Source organism: Centrocercus urophasianus, unplaced genomic scaffold (assembly GCF_019232065.1).
Source record: "Centrocercus urophasianus isolate 14NV4802_14NV808 unplaced genomic scaffold, USGS_Curo_1.0 seq_13, whole genome shotgun sequence".
Taxonomy (NCBI): domain Eukaryota; kingdom Metazoa; phylum Chordata; class Aves; order Galliformes; family Phasianidae; genus Centrocercus; species Centrocercus urophasianus.
In genome coordinates, this window is record NW_024884475.1 from 40389984 (window position 1) to 40404741 (window position 14758).

Here is a 14758-nt window from a genome sequence, read left to right on the forward strand (position 1 = left end):
CAGTGAAGCAAAATTCCCTTTGCTCATCTTATTCCCACCTCCAAGTACAGCCACATAGTTTAGAAGACACTCTGACTAGGAAGCTGGCATGAGTCATGTCACAAATATTGCATAAAAAGTCCTCACTTGTAGCAATTAATACACTATACGCAATCACATCCTGTGCAAGGTAACTCATTTTGACAAGGGGATTCCTTCAAATGCCTCCTTCTTCTAGAGTCTGTTTGGAAAGGGATGTTCTGCAGCTGCTCAGCAATCCATGCTGATGCTTTCACAGGGCAATGCAGCAGACAAGAGCTCAAGGAAAAGACAGAACAAGCCTGCAGCAAAGCACCAGGAGCTCCCCGAGGGAGTGAGAGCAGCAGCTCAAGCTGGGAACAGCCCCCTGCTCTCTGCTGTGTTCATTTGCAACAAGATGTGGAAACACCATTGGCACCTCCCTATGAGACAAGCACCACAGTTGCTGTGGACAAGTGGCTGGCTCTGTCACGTCCCTGTAGCCACACTTTGTTGGAAGGTTCAGGGGAGGTTACAGATCATGTGGTCTCTTCCTCTACATGCAGCTAGGAACATTTACCCAGACTGCATCGATTGGACAGACAGAGGTTATTGCTCTTTAACCTTTCTGAGAAATCTTCTTCGCCCTCTAACACAGCCCAACAATTCTGTAAATCCTGCTCACATTCATATAAACACATATTAAGAAATCTAATTGAAAGTGTGCTCATGTTGAAACGTCCGTGGCTGCTGTGTTTAGGGAGGTTTGCTTCTCTGTAGTAGCAGCAGAGTTGTTGCTCAAGAGCAGCTCCTGAAACGTGAAATGAAGAAACTAACAAACCAACAAGGCCCCATGCTACCATCAGCAGATAATGCCTGCATCTTTTCCCACCCTCTGCATAAAATCAAGATTGTTTCTTACGTAGTTATCAATGAATTTCTCAGGGTAGGAGAGCTCCTATAACAGACAGAAGCATTTGCTACAGCAAAGATGCACCCAGCACAGTTCTCCTCTGGACAAGCAAATAAAACCTAAAAATGTGTGAAAGTGTTTGCAACATAATCACCATTAAAATCACCATACCTCTCTCTATTAGTATATTTGTTGTTATTTACTCAAGCTATAGGATCACAGAACATCCCAAGCTGGAAGGGACCACAAAGAGCATCAAGTCCAACTTCCAGCACCACACAGTACCACCCAAAAATCAACCCTATGTCTGAGAGCCTTGTCCTTCACCATCAGCATGGAAGCATCCAGGAAAATGCATTCTTTACCAAGATGGCAGCATTACACCAGAGAAGCCTGAATGAGACTCAGGCCCCCACAGAAAGGAAATCATGTTTTTCAGAATGAAATCAGTACTGTATGTTTTAAAAGACACCAACTTATTAAAATAACACTGTTTCTATTTCAAGTAAATAAACAAACTTCTTTTCATCTTAAAGTCACAGAATCAAGTATTCTACGATTCTGTGGAAATAATTACATATGAAGTCTGATTAGTTCAATGAAGTGCCAGGAATGACTGATTTCTGCAACTTTCTGATAAAAAGCTACTCCAGCAGTAAACAGAAAACCACCATTGATATTTAACCCTTATCTCAAAATACCATTTTGAAATTATTTTACAAAAATAAATGACTCTGTACCTAAATGACAGAAAATTACAACAGTTCTTCACTTTTAATTCCTAAGCCATAATCTGTAAAAATCACCTTTTCTCTGGTCTGCGAGCCTGGTTACAGACCTGTAAATAAGATCAGTGACAAAGTCTATGACAGTCAGCATCCTGAAAGGAAATTTGCTGAGCTGGACTCTGTTTTATCATAAAAACCTTCACCATGGCAATCCAGAGACAAAAGAAGTTACCATGGTGTTCTCTCTTCTGGAATCATGTGAAGAACCAGCTCTATGGTGAATAGCAAACAGATAATTAACAATTTGTATAAAATACAGGATGACAATTAAGTGGTACTGTAAGAGTAAGCATATCAGAGTTCTACCTTAATGAAAATACATTTAGTGTTACTGCAGGGAAAAAAAAATGTAAATTTTGATAACAGGCAATAAGTAGAACAAATATTTACTGTCAGAATAAAACAAACATCATTTTAAAGCAGCTGTCTCCAATGGTGCCTGTGTCTCTGATTGGAAAGAAAACTGCTTTCTTCCTGCAAATGAAGAAGTGGAGACTCATTCAGTATTCTCTCTCTTGTAAGAGTTTAAAATAAAGTTTGCAGGTGCTGCTGAACCAATTCAGAAGTGGTGCTAAGAGGAGTTTGGTTAGACTCGCAGTGAGTGTTCTTAACAAGCAAAATTCCTTCTGAATTACCAGTTCTGTTTCCTGAATGTGAAGTGGCAGAAATAACGAATGAAGTCATGATACGGGGATACTAAACTCCCTGTTTTTTATTATTAAGAGCAATCAAAATACATCACTTAGTAAGGGTCCATTGAGAAAAGTAAATGAACACTTTGGTCACATTTGACCTAAGAGGAAAGCAGAAGTTGTTATTAGATGTGGCCTTCACTGGTAACAACTACATTAGTCTTCCAAGACTAGGTTTTCAGATAAAGGTGTAGTTTCATGGTAACAGAGGTAGGAAAAGGTATCAAAAATAGTCGAGCAAGTCTTTGAAGTATCTAAAACAAAATAAGCTTCTATTTCCTAACAGCATGTAACACAGAATTTTGAACTTGTTTTGAACCTTTTGTTTCACTTTTAAGTCAAAATAGCTGACAAACTTCTAAATAGGCTGTCCTACTTGAGTGTAGCAGGCATAGGAGAGATGATCCTCAAAGTTCAGTCCCAAAGCAACTCCTCTTTTTAAATACAAGTTAAAAAACTTACTGTCATACTGTAGGAATGAAATTTTTATTCAATACACAGATCTTTTAATTTGATGGGGACACAGAAAAGCATATCCCTTAAATTTAAAATAAAAATAACAATTGCAGTTTTAATTTACTGCTCTAGGACCGATGAGCATGCTTCTATTTCTCTTAGACTTGTTAAAAAAAGAAATACATTTATCAGCAGGAACCCCAATGAGAATGCCTTACCAGGAGAGGCCAGCCCAGACAATCTGCATTTCAGTTCTTCCAACAACGTCTAGTTTGTATGCAATGAATAATCAGATGCTAGATATCATTATAGTATGGCATAAAGAATAAATACCACCCACAGGCTGGTGAGGAGCAGCAGCACGCAGGCCCAGCCAACTTATGCATATGTATAAATTACTTGTCCTTAAAAAATTACCACTTTGCCTGGATTCCCTATGTCAATCTTACTAGAAGGAGTAAGAAAAGGTGCAAACAACAAGACCATCAGTACATATTCAAAGGAAAGATGTAAAACAAAGTTTAAAGAGCAAAAAGCTTCCACGCTCCTCTATATTTCAGCAAAGACTGTTGGTTAAAGTGCTTTCAGATTCTGCACTGCAGACAGGTTTGCAGAGCTGGCTGTTTGATAAGCTGTTCACAGTCTGTATGGGTATCTGCAAGGGGTTCCTGGAGCTGAACCCCTGAGCTGTTAGTTTCTGTAGCGGGGCATCTGTGGAGCTGGGGCTCCCTCTAAGGGAGCAGAGGAGGAGACTGTCATAAGCTGTCCTGCATGCATTTTCTCATTCACCCGCAGCTGGCAGCCATCCTGCAGCATCCTTATAGCAATCCTTGCAATGTTTTTAGAGTCATCGAGTCCACTGTGAGGTCTCCCATCATAGCTCATGCCCAGCTTTTCAAGCATGATCATCAGCTTGGTCTGGTTCCTGGGAACCTGATGGAAAAAATGAACCATATTTAAGAATTAGGTTCTATAATGCACTGCAATATAAACAGATGCAGATTTTAAATACCACATGCTGCTTTCATGTTGCCTGTTGTTGGACCATTAATGCTTCAACTTCAAAGCAACTCGCTGAGGCAGGCATTCATTTTTCTGAGCTTGTCTAGACTCAGGACCATCTCAAGAACCTCTCACCATCATCAGCTCAAGAGGTGCCACCACTGGCAAAGGCAGAGGTCATGGTCCAGCTACGCTTAACAACCCTTATAAAAAAGGAATTACCAAAATGGCACAGCAGAGGGAATCAGGTTTTCTTTCTTTCTTTTTTCTTCTCAGTGCTAAGGGATTAAGAAGTATCAGGATCTTGATTTTTGCTGGCTTCAAGTTTATGAATGTCTCCAAATACCACAGGAAACAGCGGCAACGCCTACAGCTGCCCATGTTTGTGTAGACAAGGAGGCTTAGCTGACTTGCCCATGCAAAGTGCTACATCAGGAAATGCCCAACTTCTCATTAACTATTAAATAAGCATTTGTCCTCCACAAAGGTCAAAGAAAAAACAAAGAGATATAAAAACTTTGGTTTGCTTTCTTGGTGGTGGCATTTGGGGTGGGGGAGAGGGCTGCTGTGTGGAGTCAGGAGTTGGGCTCGATAGTCCTTACACGTCCCTTCCAACCTAGGATTATGATTACATGGGCATGGGACATAAACAGTTTTCAGACCTTGCACAATACTACTACTAGATTTAACAGCTAGGCAGAACAGAGATAGCACAGTTAACAAAACCCAGCAACACACAACTCCTGTTGTAACACCCACAAACTGGACAGGGGAGACACACCTGCAAGTTGTGGGTACTCCACAGGAAAAGCCACAACAGAGTCTTTGTCATTGATTTTGTCTGTCGAGATTATTTAGCGAGAGATTCAATTGCAGAACAGCTAAACACAAGCAGTGAACAACTGTAAGTTCTGCAAGTGTTTGCATTCAAAACAAAATGCCAAGAATTAAAAGAAACTGATTAATTCCAAGTTATAATCTTCATTGGCTTTGAAAGTGTAACACTCCCACTGCTATACAGATAAAGAAAAGGGTTTGTCTGGCTTGAATCCCATGGGATTAACAGGACAGTTCTGTGTTCTAATGTGCTTCCAGTAGAAAAAGTCACCTAGAAATAGTGTAATATTCGAGGAGTGAACTCAGTAACCACGTCATATTTGCCCAGCACAAAGTAAAGATCTTACTAAAAGTCTTTTTTTTTTTTTGAGTTTACATTTGATACCACAATCCCCTAAAGAGGAGACTGTCAGCCAGGTTCAAATCATATTCAAACCAATGGTTTTGCTACATTGACTTGCAATTCAATAGAATCTCTAATAACTTATTTTATGGTTATTTGACAGTGCAAGAAAGCAGTGATAAGAGATAACCCCAGTGCTGAACCAGGTATTATTTCCCTCTTGATAATTTGATGCAACTAGATACGTCCTCATCTTTTCCTGTTCCCATCACCATGGAGATATCTGAGGGCAGTGATGTATTACTTAAGAACAGGAAACAATAACTGCAAAATCAATACAGATTTTTTCCAGCTAAGCTAAGCTTTGTTTTCAGTGAGATGTGAGCATGAAGAACACTGAAAATTAGGCATCGGGCAATTAGATTGAGCACTATAATTTCATATGACACAGGCAACAATCACAGGTACAAGAAGACGTGAGACAAACTGCATTTTCCTGCAAGAGAAACAACAGGGGATGCACACCTTATAGAAGTTGCCATACGATTTGCGAATATTGATCCACCTCTTGGCAAAGGAAGGGTGTTTGATACGGCTGACACGGCACTGGATACTCAAAAATTTACTCATATCCCAAGACCTTCATACATCATAGAGAAAAGAAAAACCATCAATAATGAATGATTTATATAGTCTCAATTTTAACTACTGCCAAGCTGAACACAAAAAGATGCCTGTCTTTGGTGTCAGTAGGAGGAAAACAGCTCAGATTAGGAAAAGCTGCCTACGGACGCAGAGTTTTTTAGTATTACATTGTTAATGATAGAGAAAATAAATAGAAGGAACATTTTTACTATGATGGTTTCAGATCTGGTATAGTTGAAACAAAGAAGCAGCCTGCCAACTTCCCAGCCTACACATCAACTCTAACACAGCCAAAGGCTTGTACACCAGAGGCATAAACAGTTCCTGCAGAGCAAATGATACCTTAAATGTTCCTGATCACTCAGTATGCATCTCTCTCTCCTTAACTAATGCTACTGAATCAAGACTGTGCTTAGTTTTAGGAGAGCCAGACCCCACACGCTTCCATCCTTCCTTTCTAAAGGGAACCACTCCAACAAGTTTACTATAGCTTGAAGCTTATAAAGCCATTTTTTCCTCTCCTGCAGCTGTCTACACAATCACTGCACCTATTTTCCTTGAGGAGCATCACTGAGGGGATTTCCCTGAAGAATTCCAGACATATTTTAAGCCCAACTAAGCTAGTATAACTAGTTTTATACCAGTTTTGTCTCCGTACTGTCTCTTTAAAAATCTTCTATTGCTCTCAAAGATACTAACCCATCATAGGGAAAGTTGGTCAAATACAATTAGCTGTCAATTATCCAAATAATAGTAATGGAATTCAATCTTTAATTCACTCCTTAGTTTTAAGGTGTACACAGAACTCCACTGTAAAAATCAAGTCTCATGTGACAGCTCTTAAATGGCCTTACTGTTCACACCAGGCACAACCACATTTCAGCAGTAAAGGCTCTTCACCAGAAGAGGTGTGTGATTTATAGACATTATCCAAACCCTCAGGAATTCTGAGGAAAAAAAAAGGCCAGCAGACAAAATAATTTTCCCACTTGGTAAATTGGATGAATTAAGTGTTTTGTTGTGCTTTAATTCATCTACTGTGATACTACTGTGACACTACACACTGGAACAGGTTGCCCAAGGAGGCTGTGGATGCCCCATCCCTGGAGGCATTTGAGGCCAGGCTGGATGTGGCTCTGAGTATCCTGGTCTGGTGGTTGGTGATCCTGCACATAGCAGGGGGTTGAAACCTAGATGATTTTTGAGGCCCTTTTCAACCCAGGCCATGTTATGATTCTATGATACTTCTCAAACTGCTCATGTGATGGACTAGAACACTTCTCTGTGTTTTACCTGAGAATAGTCTCAGGGAGCTATAGCAAGACTCCTTCTCATGCTCTTTTTTTTTTTTTTTTTTTTTTTTTTTAATAAACTCTGGTCTTCTTGCAAGGTTTGTCCCTCTTTAGTTCAGCACAGCACTGTATTTTGCTAACCTAGTCAAGTGCTAAGATACACAGGATGCAACACAATCACAGCACCACCTTCAGATTCAGGAGAGAACAGGACCTGGTTAGAACTAAGTGCAGTATGAAAATCAGGTGGAAACAGAGAATTACAAATCAAAAGGACAAGAAGCCTACTGAACATCATCTAGTTGCATGCAGAAACTTGGAAAGGAAACTGTGCCACCTAGTGGACTTGAAGCTTCATTTCAAACTGTTCAGCTTTTCTGACTCACTTAAAAGTTTAAAACTGGAATAAAAGCAAAACAGAAGTGTGGTAGTCTATCTTTAACAACATTGTTACAAAGATTAAACATCATTTTGAAGCTTTAGAGCATGTTGGAAGTTACATAAGGACATACCCATCTGTCAACATGCAATAGCTGTACTTTGTTCCCAGTTCTCGCTGCCTCATCCAGTCTACAACATTCTGCAGAACTTGAGGAAATGTATCAGCTTTATCAACAATGTCCTAAGAGAACAAGTACAGGAGAGGTGAAGAACATTTATTTTCAGGAAAACAGTGTGAAGGTAAGAACTGTACTGGTATACAGGCACTTGCCAAGTCAGTACAGTGCCTTCGCAATAACTGGAAGCAGACTATACATTAAAATAAGCAGGAAAGTAGGCAGATTTTTCTAAACTGAAAAAAAAAGCATCATAAAAACACCACTAAAAATCCAGACCCCAAATGGTACTTATAAAAGTAACCAGGCTGGTCGCCCACTGAACTTGGATTAAAGTCTTTGAGCTTATATCTCAGACTCCCTCTCATGTTACTTGATTGTAAGTTATTGTTATCCTCGGACTCCTTAACTCTTGAGAAGAAAAGTCTCAGAAAAGGAACCACTGCAATTCAAAAGATGCATTCCAACACTGATGCTTACATTTCTACATATTATTAGAAAAGGAATTTTCTTCCCTACAGCTCCTAATTACGCCTGGATGACCAACTTAGTAAAGTGACTATCAGTTCTGGGGAAGTAGCTGAAAGAGGGGAAAAAACAAGGGCTACAAAAAAACTCTTCCAGAAGAATTACAAAACAAGTCTGAAAATATCAACACCACATCACATTTTCCTCAATTTTTCCCCAAGAAAAAAAAAGCACAAATTACCTGAGTGATCCCTGTCAGACCAACACAAAATTCGGAAAGCTTGGGATTGATCTCTGGCTTCACGTATTGCTGGAATGTATCCTCCTGTGGTAAGAGAATCAGTCAGCAGCAGCATGCTATGGAGCCTGAAAGGCAACTTTTCTGCTTGCTCAAAAGACAATAATTAGTGGCTACAATCTAATGTAGCATCACAAATTACTGGAAATTCTCCAGTTAAAACTTCCAGGTATTTAATTGTACCATTAGTCAGAAGCATCTGCAATTTCAGTGTCTCACAATTTCAGTTAGGTAGCAGGTAAGTTTCTCCTACGAGCAACATGTGCTGGCACACAGCACTTAGGACAGCAAATCTCTGTGAGATAGTTTTAAAACTAGACTAGACAGCTCTCAGTCTGTAAGAAGAGAAGGCCTAACCCACTGAGAAGCAGAGCTTCTCTGAACCCCCTTCTAGAACTCTGCATTTCTCCTTGCTCACTGCTTCAGAGGAGACCATGGAACATCTTAATTCTTGTAAACGATAAATCCCTAAAGCCCCAGAAACAGCTTTGTGGATCTAAAAGCAGAGAGAAGGAAGAGGGGGAAAAAAAAGAGGGAGAGACTGAGAAAGTCTGCTTGTTATCAGTAGAGAGAGACAACAGCAGGGACAGCTTCTTTCAGACCAGGAAGTTAGCTTTGTTCGTGTGTAAGAGGCACAGAGGACAGGTCCTGGAGGGGGGAAAAACAAAGCTGCAATTTTTAATGAAGTTCAACGTCTATCTAGGAAATAATCTAGACTTTCTGAAGCAAAGAAGTTATAACAAAGAACAGCATACTGACTCATTATTAGGTCACTTACTATCTCCAAGGTATGTGTGTTTAATAAGACAACAGGAAACTCAATTATTTCGTGTATAAATTCAGGTGGGTTTCCTTCTTCACATGTTGCTTCAAAGTCAACAATGCAGATGTAGTCATAGTAGCTGTCTCCAATAACAGATTCTTTCTGCATCAGCTTCTGTTTCTTATAATAGTTCTTCAGTCTCTTCTTCAGCACATCCTTCACTCCTCTAAAGAGATAAGGAAAGTAACTAGGGTTACACTCTCATTTAATCAATTAATGCACTGTTGTACAACCACAGCTATACTCAGCATTCAAATGCTTATCATTTAAAGCCTCATTTTGAGCATTAGCACTTATGAAGACTAAATTCAATATCATACTGTTAACACTCAATTTTCTGTGATAATGTAGAGGCTGCAATATCCCAGACAACTGATGTGCCTAGATAATATCATTATTCTGAGAGAGGCTCAGAAGCACGGTGCAGACGCCCAGTATCTTTGCAGAGTCACCTCCAGTTCAGCAAACCTCAGCAGTCTCTGCTATTGTGCAGCCCAAGTCTTTGCAAATTGCTCATTAGTAACGTTTGGTCCAGGAAGCAGTACTGCTTCATTACTTCTCCCTGCGTCCCCTGCATGAAGGACTTGAACTTCAGGTATTTCTGTATCAGTGGCACAGTTAATTCAGAATCCAGCTGGAATGCCCACATTATAAATTTGTGTCAGTTTAGATTTTAAAATTGCACTTGATCAACTCGATTGAAATACCCTACAATTTCTTTCAGTTGTCAGAAAAACTTCCGGTTTTAGGTCTGACAAGTGAATGTAGTTAATGTTTCTTTTTAGCACCAATATTGTAACACCGAAGTACAGGTGCCAGAATTGCTACATGTTGAACCAGAGTTAAATAGACAAGGACAAATTATTTCTGGAAGATATTTTTGAAATCACATATTTCAAATGAAAGTAAATGAAACTGTGACTTGTAGCAAGTGATACTGTTAGAAAAGCAGCCCAGTGATTTACAAAGAAAAAATGGAACTGGACTATTAAACCTGATTTTGAAAACATCAGCCTCTTCTACAAACAATGAACTGCCTTTTTCATTGTGATTTATTCTTCTGGTTTAATTCACTGATAGTATGAAATCTGACAGGGAAGAATTACTTTTTGTCCCTAACCAACTTATAAAAGAAGTTGAAAGGCGAGATGTTTTTTTGATTGAAATTATCTCAGAGGAAAGGATGGTGTATGGCTATCTGCTCAATCCCCTGCATCAGAGATGATGTCCCATTTGCTTACATGTGAGACTTATTCTGATCAACTTAATTAGTTGAATACAGCGACAAATATAAACAAACAAACCCAAACTACTCAGTCTAAGAGAAAAATAAAAAACACGTTTCAGAGTTTCTACAACTGAATAAAACAAAAAAAGAAGATTCATAACCTTGGAGGAAGTCACAAATACGGCATCTGCTATTTGATTTCTGCTTAAATTTAAGGCAGAATAACTGCTGGATAGCTGTGCAAATTATGGTTAAACAGGTTATGTTTGTATCAAAAAATGGTAACTTTCACTTGTTTGCATCACCAGGTGAGACAGCACGCATTTCTGAAACCACATGAAGCATTGCCATGCGCATTAATCCTGCAACAAAAGCTCCAACAAGATTGCACATAAACCAAACCACATAAACCAGTGTGAGATGGCAAGGCACGCCTCCTTTTCACTTTGCACGGTGTGTTTAAGCCTTAAAATAACCTTTCCTTCTGGCTCTACCATGCTCAAAGATAAACCTGAAGGTTCACAGCTCAGCCTAACCTGGTGTCAAGTTTGAACTCCGCAAGTTTACTTCTAAGCTCATCTCTGGTCATTCTGTTGATGCAGCCATTGGTCATAGCAATTTCTTTGTAAACGGGATCGCTGAAGTCATTCGGATTGGAAGCTGTGTTTTTCCCATTGGTTTCTTGATCGCTGACCCTGCACTGCAGCTTACCCTGCAAGGAAGAAAAGCCTGAAGGTCAAGGCATTTGCTAGATCGCTAACATTTATGCCCAAACACATTAAAACCTCACACCGCTGTACTCATGGTTGGACTGCATGAGCTCCCTTAGGGACAGGAACTCAACTCAGCATCCAAGCCTGCTTAGAGCATCTCCAGCCTGCACATTTCCACAGAAAAACAAGGGGCAGAAGTCGAAAGGGCTGAGTACGTGCCCGAAGTAACGTCAAATCTAAGGGACGAAGCCAGATAGGCAGTCGGAGCTCAAGGGAAAAGCTCGTTTCTCGGGTACGAGCTACCAAAACCTCGACGGAAGCGGGAGAGCTCGCTCATCATCTTATTAAGTCCCGTCCACGCTGCTTTCCCCGCGCAGCCGGGCGCACGACACGGGAAGAGCATCACGAGGCCCCGCGAAGGCCCGGCGCCTGCCCCGCCCACCCCGGCCCGGCGCCGGAGACGCTCCGGAGATCCGCTCCACAGCGGAACGGGGTAGGCAGGGCGAGCAGGGCTCCGGAGGCCCGGGACGCGGCAGGGACGGGGCAGGCCCGGGGCGGGCGCCGCTCGGCGCATGCCCGGCACTCACCGGCGGGCGGGCGGCCTGCGGGCGGTTCTCCTTCTGCTCCTCCATGGCCGCGGCGCGAACGGCGGCCCGCTGGAGGCGGGGAGAGCGGCGGGCCCGCCTCGGGGCCGGGCTGAACAAACCGCCTCCTCCCGTCGGGCCGTTGGTGCCGGGGGGGGCGGGTCGTGTGCGCCTGCGCTTGCGGAAATGGAAGTGCTGCGCGTGGAGGGGTGCCGACCGTCCGGCTGCTCCGGGCCGGGTACGGACACCGGCAGTACCTCGGGTGTCCCTGGAAGCTGAGATAAGCTGAGATGCCAGCGACAGGGGAGAACCTCCGGCTACTGAGCATGCTGGCACTCACTGCTGCTCTCTGCTCGTGCCGCTTCTCCCTTAATCAACACTTAACAGCGAAGAACACGAGTAGATTTTATGCGGTTACTGTTTGAGGAGACAGGAAGAGTTTGGGAAAAAGTGTGTATAGATCCTTGGGATAAATTCCAAATCTGAGCAGCGGGTAGGGCATCTAGGTCCCTGTGCAGCAGGAGGCAGGATGGCACCATCCCTACATCCCTTTCCTATTAGCCTCACTTCAAAGCACACTCGGTAACTCCCAGGGAAACCTAAGCATGGAAGAAGTGAGGCATCAGGCTGATGGGGACAGATGTTGGCCAGACTGTGTACAGCCTGGTCCACCCTACAGGAACCAAGGACCATGACAGGCACAAACATCTTCTCAAACTCTATCACCTTTCAAGGGGAATCCCAGAGTCATAAGGAGGGCATGCTGGGTGGCATCTTGTCTCCCCACTTCCGACTGAAACCTACAAAAGAATGTGAAACAGGGAGGAAAATCCACTTCTCCAGCTCCTAAGAAAGCCACCCAGGCAGAAATGCCACCCAGGATGTTTCTCTGCATTAGCCACATCATTTCTTCCGAGCTGCAGCCAGGCTCCACCTCAGGCAGGCCTGGGCACATTCACCCAGCAAGCCAATAGCTCCTAAACACCATTTACAGCAACAAATCTACTGCCAGGAGCCTGCAGGAAAGCACAGGAACGGTTCCTGTGTGCCCCTTCCTGTAAAAGCCCATTCCAGCACTCACGTGAGTAGCTCCGTTCCACGTTCAAAAAAAGCAAGGCTGCAATTAGTCCCAGACCGTCCCAGAGGCAGGACTCAAGCACTGGAATTGGAAAACAAACCAAACAGCTAAGCTTCTCCTTGAGATTTAGATCGCTTTTATTTTGTTGTTTTGGCGAGGATGTGTCGGTGCGGTGCGTGTATGTCTGGGCATGCATGTGTGTGTGTGCAGAGTCCTGCCCAGGTATGTAGATGATGTGAATACCTGCAATTACAGTTCATTAACTGAGCCGTGAAGTGCATGGTAAGTGCTACACTGAGGCCTTGACTCTTCTTGTGCTTACTGCAGTGCAGCATCTCCATCTCCCCACTGCCCTTCCAAGGATGGCAGCCCAAGATCCCAACCAAAGAGTGAAGCTGAGCTCCAGCATCTGGCTCTGTAGGAGTGAGCTAGAGGGTTTCCACATCACTTAGTGAACTCCTAAATAATATCTGCAGTTCCCTTTAACAAAGCCACATCTGCCTTTCACAGCAAGAGACCCCTGCTGCTCTGACAAACTTTAACCAGGTCAGAGGAACAAAGGAGAAATGGGAACAGGACAGGGACCACATTTAAGCTCCGGTGCTGCTGGACAGCTGAGCTGAGGATGCTGCAAGGGTGAGAACGTGTACTTCCACAGCCCCCAGCCTCATCCCTTTGATTTCAGATGCCACAAGGCAGGATAACCCCCAGTCTGACGTTTTTTTTCCATTCCACTTTAAAGCTGAGTGTACCAAACTCAGAGCAGAGACAGAATGCAGAAAGGGGACTAGTCAAATCCATCTTGGCAGTGTAGCAGAACCCATCTTATTTCTATGACCTTTTTGCCTTCATCAGAGTTAAAACAGAGTGACCCCACCCCCTAGGATCCTTTGCAGTTGTCAGAGGCCTCCAAGATCTCCTGCAAGCCCCAAGATGAGCTAGATATACAACATCAACCTTTGGGCTCTACCTCAACATATTTGGATGCTGCTTTGGAACATGCAGCTTCTTCAGTGTTACACAGACTCAGCAGAAGACGAAGTTGCTATAGTGAGAGTTTCATTTGGACGGATGCATGTTTGAATCCCGTGTTTGCTTCCCAGTGTAACACAAGATACTCCAGTATGAGCTCTAGTATGAGCGCTGAAAGCCCTACAGCTCTGCTTCCAAGTCCATGTGCACCAGTTGCATCATGAAATCAACTGGTTAGCAAGCAAGAGGTCTGCAAACCAATGACCAAAACCAGTGCAAGGCCCTCTTGAGTGAAGTGAGGATCAAGTATCAGGAGATTCCTCTCCTCTTCCAAAGGAGTTACAGTCACCATCAGTTCCACAGGGAGGACAACTGATGCCCCAGTCCTATCTGCCCTCTTTCTTCATTGTATGCTTGCTGTAAAGTCTGCAGGGTGCTCTGCAGCAGTCTTGGCCCTTTTCTAACAGTTCAATAACTCTCAGAGCAAGGACAAGAGCAGAGTAGGAATGCATGCTCTGAACTGGATATCTCTGTTCTTAGAGCACCATCTTCAAGCCCTCTTTCCTTTAGGCTTGACTCAAGAAAAATGAAAGTTCCTTCAAACATACAGGGCACTCATCCCTGGGGCTCAGTGATGCTGTTTAGAGTCTAGGAGACAGGAGCTCAGCAAAGGGATGCTGTATGCAGAAGATTCCAGCACACATCCTTAAAAGAGAGAAGCAGCAAAACCAAAAGGGCTAGCAGCCACTTGGCGCGGTTTTCCTGCACAGATCTCTCACTTGGCAGTTGCAAAGGGGAGACATTTCTGAGCTGCATAGAAAATTAAATGGCTTTAGCATATAAAAAATACAGATGAAAACAGTTACACCAGTTACTAAACAGTGGGCGGATGAGTGATCCCAATTTCATATTAAATAACTCGACTGCCATACTCCCAGCTTTATGGCTTCAGTACATGGAACAGGCTGGATGCCTGCTGCCTGCAAAGGCCAGGTGACGCTGAGCTCCTGATGAGGTGGCAGCAGGGCTGCAGTCCCACGGAGCAGGCTGTAAGGTGTCTGCTCTGTCCTCT

General features: G+C 42.9%; 1 protein-coding gene across 2 annotated transcripts; it reads right to left on the minus strand.

Moving 5' to 3' along the window:
* Positions 1-2384: 2384 nt before the first annotated feature.
* ERI1 (exoribonuclease 1) lies at positions 2385-11721 on the minus strand. Of its 2 annotated transcripts, none has more exons than XM_042812780.1 (7): positions 11640-11721; positions 10876-11051; positions 9067-9277; positions 8232-8315; positions 7478-7587; positions 5554-5668; positions 2385-3779 (listed from the first exon to the last, which is right to left on the minus strand). In XM_042812780.1, the coding sequence occupies exons 1-7, from the start codon at positions 11682-11684 to the stop codon at positions 3537-3539; spliced, it is 984 nt and encodes a 327-aa protein (XP_042668714.1). In that variant the 5' UTR covers positions 11685-11721; the 3' UTR covers positions 2385-3536. The 2 variants fall into 2 exon arrangements, with proteins under 2 accessions (XP_042668714.1, XP_042668715.1); XM_042812781.1 differs by lacking the exon at positions 11640-11721 and adding an exon at positions 11184-11253.
* Between the last annotated feature and the right edge of the window lie 3037 nt (positions 11722-14758).